The 16,501-nt window shown below is 46.5% G+C and overlaps 3 protein-coding genes across 3 annotated transcripts; all 3 read right to left on the bottom strand.

Moving 5' to 3' along the window:
• Positions 1-3,088: 3,088 nt before the first annotated feature.
• Krtap29-1 (keratin associated like protein 29-1) lies at positions 3,089-4,084 on the bottom strand. The gene has a single exon (XM_042674211.1). It carries the CDS (start codon positions 4,082-4,084, stop codon positions 3,089-3,091), a length of 996 nt encoding a protein of 331 aa, XP_042530145.1.
• Positions 4,085-8,196: 4,112 nt separating this feature from the next.
• Positions 8,197-9,600, bottom strand: LOC122102372 (keratin-associated protein 16-1). Its single transcript, XM_042673060.1, has one exon. The coding sequence runs from the start codon at positions 9,598-9,600 to the stop codon at positions 8,197-8,199; it is 1,404 nt and encodes a 467-aa protein (XP_042528994.1).
• Positions 9,601-15,405: 5,805 nt separating this feature from the next.
• LOC122102754 (keratin-associated protein 17-1) lies at positions 15,406-15,711 on the bottom strand. The gene has a single exon (XM_042673469.1). It carries the CDS (start codon positions 15,709-15,711, stop codon positions 15,406-15,408), a length of 306 nt encoding a protein of 101 aa, XP_042529403.1.
• Positions 15,712-16,501: the final 790 nt, after the last annotated feature.

Genomic DNA, 16,501 nt, shown 5'->3' with positions numbered 1-16,501 from the left:
CCCACTTATTTATTGGGCAGTTGTTTCTTTGAGGATTTGTTGTTGGGGGGTTTAATTTTTTGAGTTCCAAGTATATTTTAGATATGAGACCCTTGTCTGTTGTATGGCTAGTATCCCAGCCCATATTTTATTCCTGGCATGTTTAAACCTACAGTTTGTATCCTGGCAGATGACCTGTGGAAAAGTGTTGGCCAGTTAACTGAGGAATCCATAATTGGAATAATAAAAAAGTAGATTTTGAGTAGGTCAAAAAAAATGAAAGGAAAATGGAATTTGAAATCCAAGATATTTTGAGGATTCTGGTAAGGAATTATTTGAAGAGGTATAAGAAGCAAACACTTGAACAGTATACTGTAAGCAACGTTGTTGAAAATTCTAAGCAAATACTGAAGGGAGCCTTTCAGATATTGTTGCAAATAATTGAGTTCTAGTCCTTATTTTATCATCTTTGGTCATTGCCAGAGTTCTGTTATAAGAATTTGGAGAAAGAGTTCAGAATCATGGAACCTGTGTATACATAATCTACCTAAGTAGGGTCAGATTGGATTGTTTTTTAACCAAACAAGCCAACCAACCATCCCACCAGCAATGCAAGAAGAACCCCATAAACGCATTTGTCCACCTGCCATTTCTCATAGCTGCCATTACATAGAAGAGGAAGGTACGGGATGAGATTTAAGTGTTTTCCTGTGAATTGTGAGCCAGAGCTCTTTCCTTGCCTTTTGAGGCAGGCAGATAGTTACAGGATCCACGGTTGCCAGAACCACTTGCAAGGCCTGCCCATAGATCCCCCCATGGATTTGCCTCTGCCTAAGGAACACACCAATACCCCTTCAAAAAAGATAACCCCAAAGACTGTCCAAGAGTCCTGATAAAATTCCTGTGGCCAACCTTGTTGATGTCATACTCTGTCAACCTGAATGTTTGTCCAGCAAAACAGAGCCCTCGCCCAGTACACATGCTTGGGAGTCAAGGATGATGTCCTTCATAATGACCTTTTGGCACCATGATGCCCAGATCCCAGGTGAAAACTGTTCAATCTCTGTACGGAGCCTGCACACATTCATCCTGATGCGCTCAGACAACCTTGGGCCTGCACTAACACCAATATGTTTCATAAGCCCCGCTTGTCAATCCACCTGTCTATCAGCTTAAGTATGCAAAGGACTGTCCCAGTTCTCTTTTCCTGATTTCCTCCCCACAGCTGGCAGGAGTGTTCCCTCGGGTCCGTAGTGCCCACTTTGCCCACTCCTGCTTTTCTTATAGAGACTACTTTTGCTTTCAAATAAACCTGTGCTTCCCGGCTGCTTGTCTGTGTCCTACTCCATTCTTTGTTCAAGACACAAAGTATCTAGAACTTAGATGGGAAGCTTCCATCCCCAAATCCTCATGCAGTAACACTTTGGTTTATATTTTTATAATGCAAATTCTCTCTCTCTCTCTCTCTCTCACACACACACACACACACACACACACACACACACATACACACACACACACACACACACATTGAACAGTGAGCTTAGGATATGAAGTTTTAACAAGAGGCATTTTTTGTCAAACCAGCAGTCCCCTAGCCCATAAGCTTGTGGACTAGAGGATCGTAGTCTAGGCTAGCCCAGGCAAAAATGTGAGACCCTATCTCAAAACAAATCATAGCACAAAGGATGGAAGCATAACTCAAGTGGTAGAATACCTACCTAAGCTAGTATAAAGCCTGGCATTTAAATCCCAGTATTGACCCCCCCAAAAAAGTGTTGAAAACATAGGGGGTGGGGGGAAGAACAGCACAACATCAACCACAACAACAACAACAAGTCTAAAGAGTTTTACATTTTAAACCAGGTGGTACCAGTGGCTCCTGTTTAAGCTGCTTAGGAGGTTGAGCTCTGAAGGTCTGAGTTTCAAAACAAACCTGAGCAGAAAAATTCATGAGGCTTCACCTCTAAAATAAACACCAAAAGCCAGGCTAGAGGGATGGTTCAAGGAGTAAAGCAAAAGACAAGAAAACATGAAGCCCAGACTTTAAACCCCATTAATAACTACAAAAAAAGTTAAAATTAAAAGGTTTTAACTTTTATTTAAATGAGCCATTAGGTAAATTCATGATTAAAATAAATGCTTTAATTATGTGAATTAACCCTAAGCTGTTCTCCACAGTCAATGCCTCAAAGAATGCTTGGTTGGTTGGTTTGGTTTTGAACAAGGTCTCATTATACAGCTAGGGCTGGTCTCAAACTCAAGATTTTCCAGCCTCAACCTCCCCAGTGTTGGGATTACAGATAGGCAACACCATACCAGGCCCTCATCTATGTTGGTTTTTTTTTTGGTCAGTCATGGGGCTTGAACTCGTGGCCCGGGTGCTATCCCTGAGCTCTTTTGCTCTAGCACTCTACCACTTTGAACCATGGTGCCACTTCCCCATCTCTATCTTCAATTTCCCGAGAAGTGAAGCCACTCCCCTTAAAAGGGTTCTTGGTGGTTAAAAGGTTGGACACTTGTGTCCAACCTCATCCTTCTGCTTAAGTGTTAGAGCTCTAAACACCTGCTACCCACATAGAGCAATGCGGACCCACAGACTCAGAGGGCTCGGGGTCATTGTGTTCAAATGTGATCTGAAGGAAATCTGAGTAGGGGGTGTATGAAAATGAAATGAAAACACTCCGAGAGTCTTATTTATTATAGTTCACCACTCACATTTTTATTTGCTGTTGGCAGTCTTCTGGAAAACCTGTTAACATTGAAAGAGAAAAAATAACTGGAGAGAAGACTTCTACAGGGATGAAATTAATTGAAAACCTCAGGAAATGCAAGCCGTGGAGCAGCTCATCATTGCTGATACCTTGCCCTTGGTTATGAAGGACCTCATTATGGCTGAGGAGGTCTCTCATCAGTCCTGGAGAGAATGGGAAACTAGACTCCATGCAGCATTTGTGCTTGACCAGGAGCAGGCACCTTGCAGATGGCTGTACATTTTTAGACAGCAGCATACCCTCACCAGAAGTGTGAAGAGTTCTCCATCCAGTCCACAGAGTGTGGCTTTACAGAAGCTGGATTCACAACTGCTGCACAGTTAAAAAGTTGATCATCAGGTGCTTACTTTGCCTGTGCTGGGAGATTCTGGGCAGTAGCAATTGGAACCACTGCTGGAGGACTTGCCTACACCTGTCACACAGCAAGCTGGCTGGCAGGAAGGGGATTTGCAGCCATTTGGGGTACAGGAAGAGGGTCCACTACAAGGTGGCTGGCAAGAAAGCACAGTGCCTTGGGAAGATGATTGGCAAGAGCTCTTCACAAAGCAAGGGGACTGGCAGTTTGTCACAGGCTGGCAGACGCAAGGTGTGGCAGGAACTGTTTGACAGTGAAGCAGCTGGCACGGGGAACAAGCAGGGTTGCAAGGACTGAACATACAAGTCAGAGGCTGGCAGGAAACAGGCAGGCAGGGAACTGATTGGCAAGGTTTGAAAACGTAGCAGATGGGTTGGTAATAAATGGATTTGCCAGACTGGCCTTCACCTCGGGTGGGTTGACACGAAGCTCCTTGGCAGCAGCCTGGTTCACAGGGTCTTGCCTCACAGATGATTGGAAGGCAAGATGTTTCCGCACAGGACGTTACTTCAGGGCAGGATGGCTGGCAGGATTTAGCATCACAGCAGACTGGTTGGCCACAAGTGGTCTGGCATGATACAGATGTGCAGACAGGTTTCTGGCAGGAGCTGACATCACAGGACTTTGTCTGACAACCACTGGATTCCGAGCAGAATGGCTGGCACGAGGCAACTGGACACGGAGACTGCCCATTGCTGGATTCACAGCAGGCTTTGTGGGAGCGTATGGGTTGGCAGAGAAAACCCACACAAGAAGTTTCTGGAAAGCAGGTAGATTGACAAGTGGATTCACAGCCCCTCGGGGTACTGCTGGGTGGCTGATGATTTTCTTGACATGTAACTAGTTGCCATGTCCTGCTGTGGCAGGCACTGGGCAAACAGACAGCATTGCGGAAGCTGCGACCATTGGAGCATGTGGAAACGGTGGGTACCGTTGGAATGGAGGTGGCATTTCCAGGACCATAGGCGTCCTCCATGGTAGTGGCGCTCACCAGGTTGGCAGGTTGCAAACCTAGCCTATCAGAATTGAGGGGCTTTTATAGTGCTCTCCTAGGGGTGTTAGCACCATCCTGAGAGCATCTTTCCTTGTTATTGTTTTTACTCATTTGCATGCAAACATCTGATTAGAAACCTCCAGAGTTTTTCCTTGGAGGGATTGGAATACATTGATGCTGCTCTGGGATGAGCTGTCTCTTTTACAGGTTGCTTTGCAGCCTTATGGAAGCTGGCTTTGCCTCTCTACCCTCTCATCAGGCGGGCTCCACCAAGCTTACCCTGCTCTTCCTCCAGGAATGTAGCTCTGCAGATCCAGACAATCAGGAAGTGAAGCTCTGAACCTATCAGGAGAGAGGGTATCCAAGATGGCAGACAGGAAAATGCCCAGTGAGGGTCATCTCTGAGATGACTCTCAGAGATATTTAAGTGTCTCCACTTCTTTTGTTTTCCTTTTGTCGGTCATGGGGCTTGAACTCTGGGCCTGGGCACTGTCCCTCAGCTTCAAGGCAAACGCTTTACCACTTGAACCACAGTACCACTTCCGGTTTTCTGGTGGTTTATTGGAGATAAGAGTATCGTGGACTTCACTGCCCAGGCTGGCTTTAAACTGCAATCCTCAGATCTCAGGCTCCTGAGTGGCTAGGATTACAGGCATGAGCCACCGGCGCCCAGTGGTCTCCATTTCTTTCTACAACCTTCACATCTGACTTTCTGGAAACTTAACTTCAGAATTGTTACCAATAATAACTGTAATGGTATCTGTTTATTGCATACTTACAGGAGCTACCCAGCCCTTGGCTGCATTTTTCACTTATCCTTGAAACATCTTTAATTAGTAAGTATAATTGTCATCACTGTGTTAGATTCCAAGTACCTAGACTCAATTCAGAGTTTACGTCATATTTCCCCAATTATGTAAGTAATTTTGAATAAACAGAATTCTAATCTGGCTTGGCTGGTCCCCAAATCTCAGATCTTAATTATTTATTATACCACTTGGCATTGGAGAAGTTGAGGAGTGAAAGGAATATAAATAAGAGAGAAGGGTAGCATGACTTTATATGGGGATGGAGGCTGATATTTGCTCAGCAGCAGGCTAGCTAGTTCTGTCCTGGGGATGGCCTTATCCACGATAGAGGCATTCATCATTGGCTAGATAAAGCTAATTTAACCTTTACATCTACTTAGCAGTACACTCAGATGGAAAAATTTAAACCTGCAAATATTACATCAAGAAGGATTCAATTCCTAAGGTAGAGCCCACAGCATACAAATTCTACAAATGTAAAAGAACAACCATCAGAAGTAATATTGGGACATCACTGCAAAGTGGCTGTAGCTCCTCCAGGGGGAATTCCTGAGGCGCTGTCCAGACCCTTCTTCTTTTCCTCTGGGCTTGCCTCTGCTCAGCATTGCCAATCAACTTCAGCATCCCATACTGTCCGCATGCTGAGCCTTGTTCATGCTGGATTGCACATGGTACCTTGGAAAAACAATGGTTTTACTACACCAGACAGGGTTGGTCTTGATTTCTGGCTTACTGCTAACACCTATTGTTGGATGGAATAGCTAATTACCCAGGTCTTCAAAGTCCCAAGATGTTATCAACCGCATTACTGTTTCTTGGTTACTTTGGCTATTGCAACAGCCAACAGACTGGCAATTCTGGAGGTTACTTTGTAAAATACTAGTTACAAAATACTTTCTCCTTGGCATGCTCCTCATCCTCATTTTTAAAGAAGGGAAACTATTCTGATCAGAACAATATCTAGAAAACATCATCATTAAAATACCTTTATTTACCATAGATATATATATAGAGATATACAATAGAAATTATGTGTGTATTTCTCTGAACATTAAATATTCATGTATTGTCTTTTAAAACCATATCATTATTTGTATTGCCCATTCGTGTTGCTGCATATAACCTTGGCCCAGTCATTTTTATTTCAGTATAATATTCCCTTGTGTGACTATAACACAATTTACTTGTCTTTGAATGGGCAATTGACTTGTTGGTTTGTCCTTCAGATATTTTGTCTTGTAGATAGAGAAAAACATGGGAGAGGGGGGAGAAAAACTTTACAAAATTACTGTGATTTACATAAAACACTACACAAAGATTGGCACAAAGATTTAACACACTGATTAATTCTTCATGTGACTCTTGAAAACAACAGTGATCCATTGAGCTAGTAACTCCAACACTCATGTACAGAATAAACTTCATTTCTGACTTTTTTCTTCTCCCCTTGTCTAATCAGAAGCTTCTGGAATGGGGGGTTTTACACTCCCGGAGAATCGTTGTCATTGCCTAGCTGGTAGTGACCAAGCATGTTGCTTATCACTCCACAACGCACAGAATATTCCCCACAATGAGAAACCATCCTGCCCAAAACATCAGCAGTGGTCAAGTTGAGACACCCTGGCATATCCATCCAAATGATGGCCTTCTGCCCTGGGCAACCAGTGCAGGAGGCAACTACTTGGAAGAGGCTCCCTACTTGCAGATTGGAAGAGAGTGGGCATGGAGTTTATACCGAGCATTTCTCTGCTGACCTGGAGAACACAAAATTAGCTATCTCACAAGAAGCAAAGGTTATTCAACCTTCCTTCTTGTAAGTATGACTCCCATTTATTCTTTTCATCCCACTGTGGACTCCAAAGTTATTCCCTTTTTCCAGTTATACAGGCTCTTTCCTTGAGTTCTTTATTCCAAGGCAAACTAGACTTTCTAAAACGCAGCACTTTCTATGTCCTTACTCTACTCACAGCACCCTCCCTTCAATGCCTCACAGAGGCTCTGCACTAAACTGAAAACACCTCTGCCTCCTGTGCAACACACCAGACCCAATGTAGGCCGATTCCTCTGGGCTGCCTCGCCGCAGGACTCACCTCTCCTCTAAGGACATTTCTGTCAAAGCATCCACTAATGAGCAGTTTGCTCCCAGCCCCATTTACTTGTGCATGCTTCTCCTGCCTAAAAGGTCTCTCTTCCTTGTTTGTACCTGGTTAATTCCTAATTGTAAGGAAAGGACATGAGTCTTCTGCTGAACACAAAGAATTACAATAATTTTCTCAATGCCCATATTTTTCCCAACAGACTGAGCTCCCTGAGAATGAGAACTGGGGCTTTTGATTTGTTCATTCCTAGAGACTAACACAGCCTGCCACCTACATCTAATAATGATGGATAGATGGATGGATGATGGATGGATAGATGGATGATTGATGGATGGATGAAGGATGAATGAATGGATGTTGGATGGATACATTTGTAGATGAGTGTATGATGAATGGATGGATTGATGTTAAATGGATGGATGGATGATAGATGGATAGAAGATTAGATGGATGAAAAATGGGTTGGTGGAGGCATAAATAGATATGGATGAATAGCAGATGGATGGATGGATGGATGGATGGATGGATGGATGGATGGATGGATGGATGGATGGATGGATGAATGGATAGATGAATGTTAAATGGATGGACAGTTGACCCTTGAGTGGAGAGAAGCATGGATGAATGGTAGATGGACAGTAGATAGATGGATGGCAGATGGGTTGATGATGGATGGATAGATGATGGATAAATGGATGATGGATAGATGGATGATGAATGATGAGTGGATGATGGGTAGAGCTGCTCAAAGATGAAATGGGTCTCTGATGAGATTATGGTATTAACAGAAGAACAGCGTATCCCTTCATTTTAGCCACCTTTATTGAACTGTTACATGCATCTCCAAGAAGTTCCTAAGGAACATAAGCACATACCCAAGGTAGCCCATGCATAAGCACAGAAAATACAATGTCTCAGAAAAGAGACAGGCACTATGGAAAAGCAGCTCTTCTCAGCAGAAAACAAGAAGTCAGGCCATCTCCCTCTCAGTGTCCAAGAAACCTTCCTTTGGGCCTTTAGGACACTGGCATTTCTGGTAAGTTCTTTGAACCTAAGCCAGTGGTGTGAATGACAGTCACAGAAAAAGCAGGGTTTGAGCTAAGCCATAATGAGCTGTGTGCAGAACAGTCCAGGTTTCTCTCTAGCTTAGAGCTTGCTTAGCAGGAACTGGTGGGCTGAGGCCAGATCAGCGATCGGCAGGCTTGTTGGCAGGAGGCTGAGGGGCTGTGGCCTCCGTGGTGGATTTGGCCTCAGAAGGCTGGCAGGGAGTCTCCTGTGGGACCTCTGACTTGCAAGGGGTAGAATCAGCACAATCAGGCTGGCTGGAGGTGGACTTTTTGCCCTCCTGCTTACAGGAGTCGGAATTAGCACAAGGCTGGCGGGAGCAGACAGGGCGGTAGGAGTAGGAAGTGAAGCAGGTGGGACGACGCAGGATGGAGTAACAGGAGCGATAGCAGGAAGGTCGGTAAGAGATGGACGTCAGGTATGGCTGCCTATAGGTGATGGGTCCAGCGCAGATGGGGCGGCAGATTGGACGGCAAATCGGGCGGTAGGAAATGGGACTGCACGGCTGTTTGCAGGAGCTAGGTATGTAGTAAGTCTTAGGAGGGCAAGACGGTGGACAGACGGCAGATGCAGATGACCCTGGACGGCAGCAGGGAGGTTGGCACGAAGTAGATGGGCAGGGCTCACAGCTGACAGAACGGCAGCGTTTGACCAGGTAGCAGGAAGGTTGACACGGGCTGGGCATACAGACAGAGGGAGCGCAGGGGCTAGGCTCAGAGCACATAGGCTGGCAGATACTGGAGACACAACAAGAGGGCTCTTGGCAAGGGCTGGAGCCACATGGCTGCTCACAAGGGCTTGGAACACAGCAGACAGGACGGAGACAAACAGGCTCACAGACCAGAGCCATACAGGTAGCCGGCTGGCACACACTGGCCTCTGCGCAAGATGTCTCACAGGGACTAGGGTCACAACAGACAGGCTGGCAGCAGCTACTGGTGGCGGAACAGACCGAGGGACAGCAGCTGGGCGATGGGCACACTGGCTGGCAGCAAACCGGCTCACACACCACTGGCTCACAAACCATGGGCTCACAGACCATTGGTTGGCAGGAAGTGGACACCGCACAGGTAGACGGACAGCAGCTGGGCTCGCAGATGATTGGCTGGCAGCAAGCAGGTTTGCAGAGGACCGGCTGGCAGGACGCAGGCATGCAGAGGAACTGCTGGCAGGCAGTGGTCTCACAGCACACCGGCTGACAGCAGCTGCTCATGGAGCAGGCCGGCTCACACAGGGTGGCCTCCAGACATGCAGATGGAGCACAGCTGCTTGCTGAGCAGGAAGGCTGGTACACGCTGGCCTCGCAGCACACAGGCTGACAGCAACTGCTCACCGAGCAAGAAGGCTGACAGCATTGGGACCCGCAGCCAGATGAGCCACAACTGTCTTCGCAAGTCACCAGTTGCCATGTCTGGCTCTGGCAGGAACTGGGCAAGCAGATGGGCCCTCCACAACTCACCTCAGTGGAGTAGAGAGAGATGGCTGGCAAGGAAGGGCATTTCCTAGAACAACAGCTGCCAGACATGGTTGAGGTGTCTCTGCTTCTTTGCAAATGCTGGAAAGGAGCTGCCCGACTGTGCTGGAGCTCCAAGTCCCTGTCTTTTATATGTCCATCTCTGGCACATGCTGTTTGTGGCCCCTGCATCTTTTCCTTATTGCTGTTTGGGCCCAGTTGCAGAGAAACATCTTATTATACCCATGTTTGTTGACCTAGACGTTGTCTATCTACCCATCAAGAAGGTGCTGGTGTAGTGACGAGCTAAATTTGGAATCCTCAAAGCTACAGGTGGAAAAAGCAGCAGCATCTCCAAGCTTCCTGGTCTTTACCACTGAGCTTCGTGAACAAGGAAAGAAGAAAGAAACTTATCATTTATCCACCCTCTGGCTCTTCTATCCGAAGCTCTGGGCTGAGCACAGAGGATGTACACAGGAATCAGACCCACAACTCCCCTCATGCATTTCGTCCTGCAGTGGGCAGACAAGGACAGACACAAACTCAATGCTGCACAGTGACACACTACACACACACACACACACACACACACACACACACACACACACTATTAAAACACAAAAGGAGGCATAGGGAGAAATGATGAATCCGGACAGGGAGGGGATACGTAGGCTGCCTTTCCAATGACTGCACCTCGCACAGCCATCTTGTGTCAATCCAGCAGCAGTCTCACGAGGCAGAGATTACTCCCCCATATTAAGATGGAGAACCTAGAAAGGTTAAGTCACTTGTTGGAGATGATGCAAAGCTTGTCCATGATCTAGGGTCCAATGTGGACTGGCTTTTCTCAGGAGACTTCAGCAAGTCACGTGTCACAGACTCTGCCCAGGATGCTGCCTTCCATCCTGCAGCCGGAGCCACTGGGGTATTAGCCCCACAGTCCCTGGAAGTCACTTTCCTTCTCATCCCTCCTTTCTTCTTCCACCCAGGCTCATCCCTCCGCAGTCAATAGATCTCCATGGTCTTCCTTGCCTTTGGAGATTTTGACCATTCCTAAGAGAAACAAAAAAAAAAGAGCCAAATGCTCATTGCTCACCCCTGTAATCTTAGTTACACAGGAGGCTGAGATCTGAGGATTGTGGTTCAAAGCCAGCCCAGCAATGAAGTCTATGAGACTCTTATCTCCAATGAACGACCAAAAAAGGCAGGCGATTCAAGTGGTAGAGCAATAGCCTTGAGCAGAAAAACTCAAGGACAGTGCCCAGGCCCTGAGTTCAAACCCCAGAGGGATGAGGTAGGAAATCAACCCCAGATTTTCAAATACCAAAGCCTGGTGTGTTTTCATCATCAGGGCAAATAGCAGGCTGTGCCTTGGAAAAAACTGAGCTATCATGCCATCCAGTCGCCCTTCTTTCATTAATCTTTTACAATCATTCACTCTTTTTCCCTTTCATTCATCCATTCAGCTCAACCAACTCTGGATTCTCTGCGAGAGATATAGAAAGACTAAGTCTTAAGCGGAGCCATCAGCAGCACACATTTAGAAGAGATGGATGCGTCCGTGTTCAGTTGTGGTACAGCATTGCACTTGCTGTAATTTGGGGAACATGTGGAGACTTTGGGGCCTCCAGAAGAACTGGTAACATGGTTCATAGGGAAGGTAGGAAAGACTTCTCCAGTAATTTGATGGGTAAGGGGAATCCTCAAAGAAGAAGGAAGGAAGAGTGATAAAGACAAGCAAAGAAAACTGTGGAAATCAAACATACAAGAGCATCATATATTTGGAGAGCAGCAAATGGTTCCACATAGCCAAGATAAAAAGCACAGGGGACAGAAAGGGACTGCGATGGGGATAAAGGGGGTTTTGAGGCACTCAGTCATAAAATGCCTATGGGACATGTGTAAACATTTGGATGTTTATAATGCTTACGCAGGAAGGTAACTTGATCAGATTTGCCCCTTGGTTAGGGAAAAGGAAGAAATTTCAAGGCATGGAAACAACCAAGGGATGGGAGCAATGACCCAAAAGCTTCATGGTGACAAACTGAACAGAGTAGTGCTCTGGGATAGAGTGATATGAGCAGCTGCAAAGCTCCAAAGCAGCAGAATCTACAAGTCTTGTCATTGAAAATGGAAGATTAGAAAGAGGAAGTGCTTTTCTTTGAAGCAAAGAACTTTTACACAGCTCTGTACGGGGTAATGCAGAGTTTATTAGTCCCCCTGCCATTGCTAATACTTCCTTGGCTCATCCAGTGATGAAATTACAGGTGAAGAGGGTCCTTCTCCCGTCAGTTCTTCATAAACTTTCAGCCAAGAAGCAGGCATACCCTTGCCATTATGGTGGTGAGGGAGGGGAACGCGGGGGGGGGGGGTCATCCCTCGCAGAATCCTTCCTGTGTATGAAGTAGCTCTTCTCTTTGAGGTATGTCATTCCTGCTTGATTATTTGTAATCGGTCCCTATCATTCTTTGACATCGCATAGGTACCAAACACAAGGACTTTGTGAGTTTACAGATGTCTACCCAGCACCCAGAGCAGTGTTTGAAACATCAGAGGCGCACAATTAATATTTATTGAAGGAACAAATGAGGACCTCTGTGGATAGCCAAGAAGGGCAACCCTCCTTGGGAGTCCACAGAAATCACTACCTCTACCCAGGCATCCGGGCGCCATGACCATGAGCAATAGAATAATCAACTGCTCTGAATCACAGCTCCTCATTAACCCCTGGGCAGGTTTGTCCCCTTGGTCTGTTCCTGTTCTAGCTGTGGCTTCATCCTGGGGATGAAAAAGTTCCTGGGAGGCCAATTCCATTCAGAGCAAAGATGACTTAAATAGTAGAATCTGAGACTAAATCAGGACAGATTCCAGTCTCCCGTTCTCCCCCAAAGCATAATATATACTAATATTATTTTTAAAAAATAAAACCAGTAGGGATTTTAAAAAACAAAATTGAAATCCTCAGACATTATTCGTTGGAAAACAAAATGGTGTAAACAGCATCAAATAAATTTGGTAGTTTCATACAGAATTAAATAAGGTTACCATTTACCTAGAAACTCAACTTCTAGGTATTTCTCTAAAATCAACAAAGGCATATGTTCATGAAAACACTTGTACATGAATATTCATAAAAGCCAGAGTTGCCTTTAATTCATAATCACCAAAAACTTGAAACAACCAAATGCCTATCAACAGGTAAATGCTTTTTCCATCTACCTTTCCTTCTTTCCTTCCCTCTTTCCTTTCTGTCCTTCCATCCTTCTTTCCTTCTTCCTGTCTATCCTTCCTTCCCTCTTTTTTCCTTCTTTCTCTCTTTCTTCCTTCCTTTCTTTCTTTTATCTGGTACTAAAGATTGCATTAAGGGCATTGTGCTTACTAAGCAGTCACCTTACCACTTGAGCCACACCTCCCAGTCCAGTGGGTTTTTTTAATGTAGCTTATCCATAAAATGGAGTACTGTTCAATAGAAAAAAAAAAGAACAAACTCATGGTCCTGCCTACAAGAATGTGGATGAGTATCAAAAGTGTGACAGTAAGCAAAAACATGTTTACATTGTATAACTTCCTGGTGACAAGAAATTAGTGCAAGAGGAGACTGGGGAATTTGAAAGGTGATGAAAAGTGCCATGTCTTGATAACATGAGTATAGTACACACAACTGTCAGATCCCATTTTAAATATATATATATATATATACAATTATGACAGCATTTTATTATATGTAAATTATACCTCAAGAAAATTGACTTATAAGGGCTGGGAAGGTGGCTCAGTGGTAGAGCGCTAGCCTTGAACTGAAGAGCTGAGGGACAGCGCCCAGGCCCAGAGTTCAGGCCCGACAACTGGACCCCTCCCCCCCAAAAAAGAAAGAAAATCAACTTATAAAAGAGAAACAAAAGTATGTTGTGTGTGTGTACTTGCACACAAGTGCTGGTACTAGTACTTGAACTCAGGGCCTCATGTTCTTCCTTAGCATTTTCTCTCAAGGATGATGCTCTACCACTTGAGCCACAGCTCCCCTTCTAGCTTTTCACTGCTTAATCAGAGATGAAGTCTTAGGGACTTTCCTGCCAGAGCTGGCTTTAAACAGGGATTCTCAGATCTCAGCCTCCTGAGTTGCTAGATTACATGCATGAGCTAGCAGTGCTCAATTTTGAGACAAACAAAAAACTTAAAGGCAGAAGAGTAAAAGCAGCATAATCCTAGCTTCATTTGTAAATCTGCTTGCATGAGAATCTAGATACCTATATATTGGTTATGAACTCTGAGTATTCTGGAGGGTATTATTTCTTCTTTATATTTTTTCAAAGTTTTAGGAATCACTGCTATTCTTATGAATCACATACACACACGCACACACGCGCGCGCGCACACACACACACACACACACACACAAATTTTTTCTTATCTATTTGCCAGATGAGTCATGGCTTTGTAGGGGTTTTCCCAGAGCAGGACAACCATCTTTTGGACTTAAATTTCCCAGTTGGGCTCCCACAGCTGGTCAGGCCTGTGCTAACAGATGTTCACTCCCTATTTGCTCTGAAGCAAAAGAGCATGAAGCTGCAGAAAGAGCTGAGCGGGCCAGAACATTCCTAGAAGCTGCATGTGTTGGTATAGTGTGGCCACAGGAGTCCCTGCCATTCAGAACCAAAGTTGTTTTACCAAACCCTGACTTTGACAGGAAGCTTGAGCCTGAAGCCCTCCTACAGATCTCTGTAGTACAGAAGGAGTTCTAGCCCCTGGAGCCAGCATTTACTGTGGAGCTTTTAAAACTACAGATTCCCAGATGCCCTAAGCTCTAGAACCAACAGTTACCAAATCCAATGGTGAAGCCCCAGGATCTATATATTAAAAGTCTCTCCAAGACAGTCTCATGCAGCACACAGAATCTTGTCTGCACCAGTGTGGTTGCCAGCCTCCCTGCAAAGGATTACCTGAGACCCTTGTGAAAAACACAGATCTCAGCCAGGCACTGGTGGCTCATGCCTGCAATCCTAGCTACTCGAGGAGACTGAGATCTGAGGATCACCATTCAAAGCCAGCCCAAGCAAGAAAACCCATGAGACTCTTATCTCCAATTAACTACCCAGGAAAAAAAAAGCCAGAAGTGGAGCTGTGGCTTCAGTGGTAGAGAGTCAGCCTTATCAAAAAAAAAAAAAGAGCTAAGGGATAGTACTCAGGTCTTGAGTTCAACCTCCAGTATTGGCATGCACACACACACACACACACACACACACACGCACACACATGCACCACACATACAGATTCCTCAGGCCTATGCTCCAGGAATCTCCTGCTTGAACTAGATTCTGCTATGATAAATCCATAAATTGCACTGCACAAAGCAAAACCTTAGGGCAGATGCCAGAGAGTACATTTCCCTAACCTAGTGGGGAGGAGGGGTGAAGGAAGAGGCCAGAGGACTGATTGGGATATGCCAGCATGCTTGAATTTATTAAGAGGTTAGCCCAGTTTCAAAGGCAGCGGAAAGCTGGGAGGAGGGTCAAAGCCAGAGGCACTGGCAGGAGAAGCTGGCTTGGGGATTGGGGGGGGGGGGGGGGGTTGATAAGATGTTTGACCCCGGGCAGTGAAGCCACGGGGAGTCACCCTCTGGGCCCTGGGGAGTCGCGTCAGGGGGGCCCAGCTTTAATTTCTCTCCAGGACATGGCTCTTGTTCCCAGTATCTTGAAACCAGGGAGAGGAGCAGGCAGGCGATGGAGAACACGTCCTCCTTTTCCATGAGAGGCCGGGACACTGGTCTTGAGGGATGGGGAGAAGGCAGGTCTAGAAGGTTCTGCAGAGTCTCCAGCCAGAGCTGATGGAGGCTGTCTGTCCCCTTCACACGGCCCCACGCGGGGGTGCCGGGTGTGATCATTTCGTGTCGCAGACAGGTGAGGGCTGGCAGCACACAGGGCCACAGCACCCTCCTGAGCCGCCACAACAGCCACCACAACAGCTTCCACATCCTCCACAGCCTCCACAGCCTCCACAGCCAGAACCCCCACAGCAGGAAGACCCACAGCAGCCTCCTCCGCAGCCCCCCCCTCCGCAGCCCCCTCCTCCGCAGCCGCAGCAGGAGCCGCAGCAGCCGCAGCAGGAGGGCTGGCAGCAGCACTCCTCACAGCAGTCTTGATCTTGGGTGCAGCAGTTGAAGCAATCCCCCGGGCAGCACCCCATGGTCCCAGCCGGTCAGGTCGCAGAGTCAGGAACGCGGCCGAAGTTTCCCCAGGTCTGAGGGTGGCCAGCAGAACCATGGCTTTTATACCCCCTCACCCTGGGGGAAGGAAGGGGGGGCTGGTACAAGACACAGGATGTTTGCTTTGTTATTATTTGTGTCAGTTTCCAGGTGAACCGTCTTATTAACTGGCTGTTTATCCCCCCCCCCCAAACCCCGAGTACCTCAACTCATAAAAACAAAACAAAACAAAAGAACAAGAACCCTACTCTTCCCCAACTGCTGTTTGTCCAGAGGGTAAAAATACATCTAGGAAAAGACCTGTCATTAGCCAGGTGGAAGAGAGGGAGGAGAAGCCAGCCACAGACTCTGGGCTCCTCTCCCACATCTTCTCTCGCACCCCTGAAGACCTCTCTACCTCACCGGGGGGCTCTTTTTCGTGGAGGACACCCCAAGGCAGCCAGGACAGGAAAAACTCCATGCCCTTGTTCCTGGCACCAGGCTACAAGGGGGTGCAGAAGGTCTGATCATGTGGCTTCTCACATGTGGAAATGGTATCGTCTTCCCAGCCCAGGTGAGCTAGGCAAATATTTGTGTCTGTGTGTGTGGTATGCAGATTGTGTAGCACATTTGTTTGGGTGTGGTGCGTGAGCCTCAATCACAAGTAATAACTGACTTGTGAAATGGAGAAAGACTCCTCATAAAACTGCCAAAGGTAGGGGAGCCACATTCTCTCTAGACTGCAAGGGGAAGTGAAACAGGCACACTTCTCTGCGGGGGCAGGAGGAGCTG

The sequence above is a fragment of the Dipodomys spectabilis genome, unplaced genomic scaffold (assembly GCF_019054845.1).
Source record: "Dipodomys spectabilis isolate Male_0828 unplaced genomic scaffold, ASM1905484v1 ptg000018l, whole genome shotgun sequence".
NCBI lineage: Eukaryota > Metazoa > Chordata > Mammalia > Rodentia > Heteromyidae > Dipodomys > Dipodomys spectabilis.
Note: the sequence above shows the minus strand (reverse complement) of the source record. Positions and strands in the feature narration are given on the sequence as shown.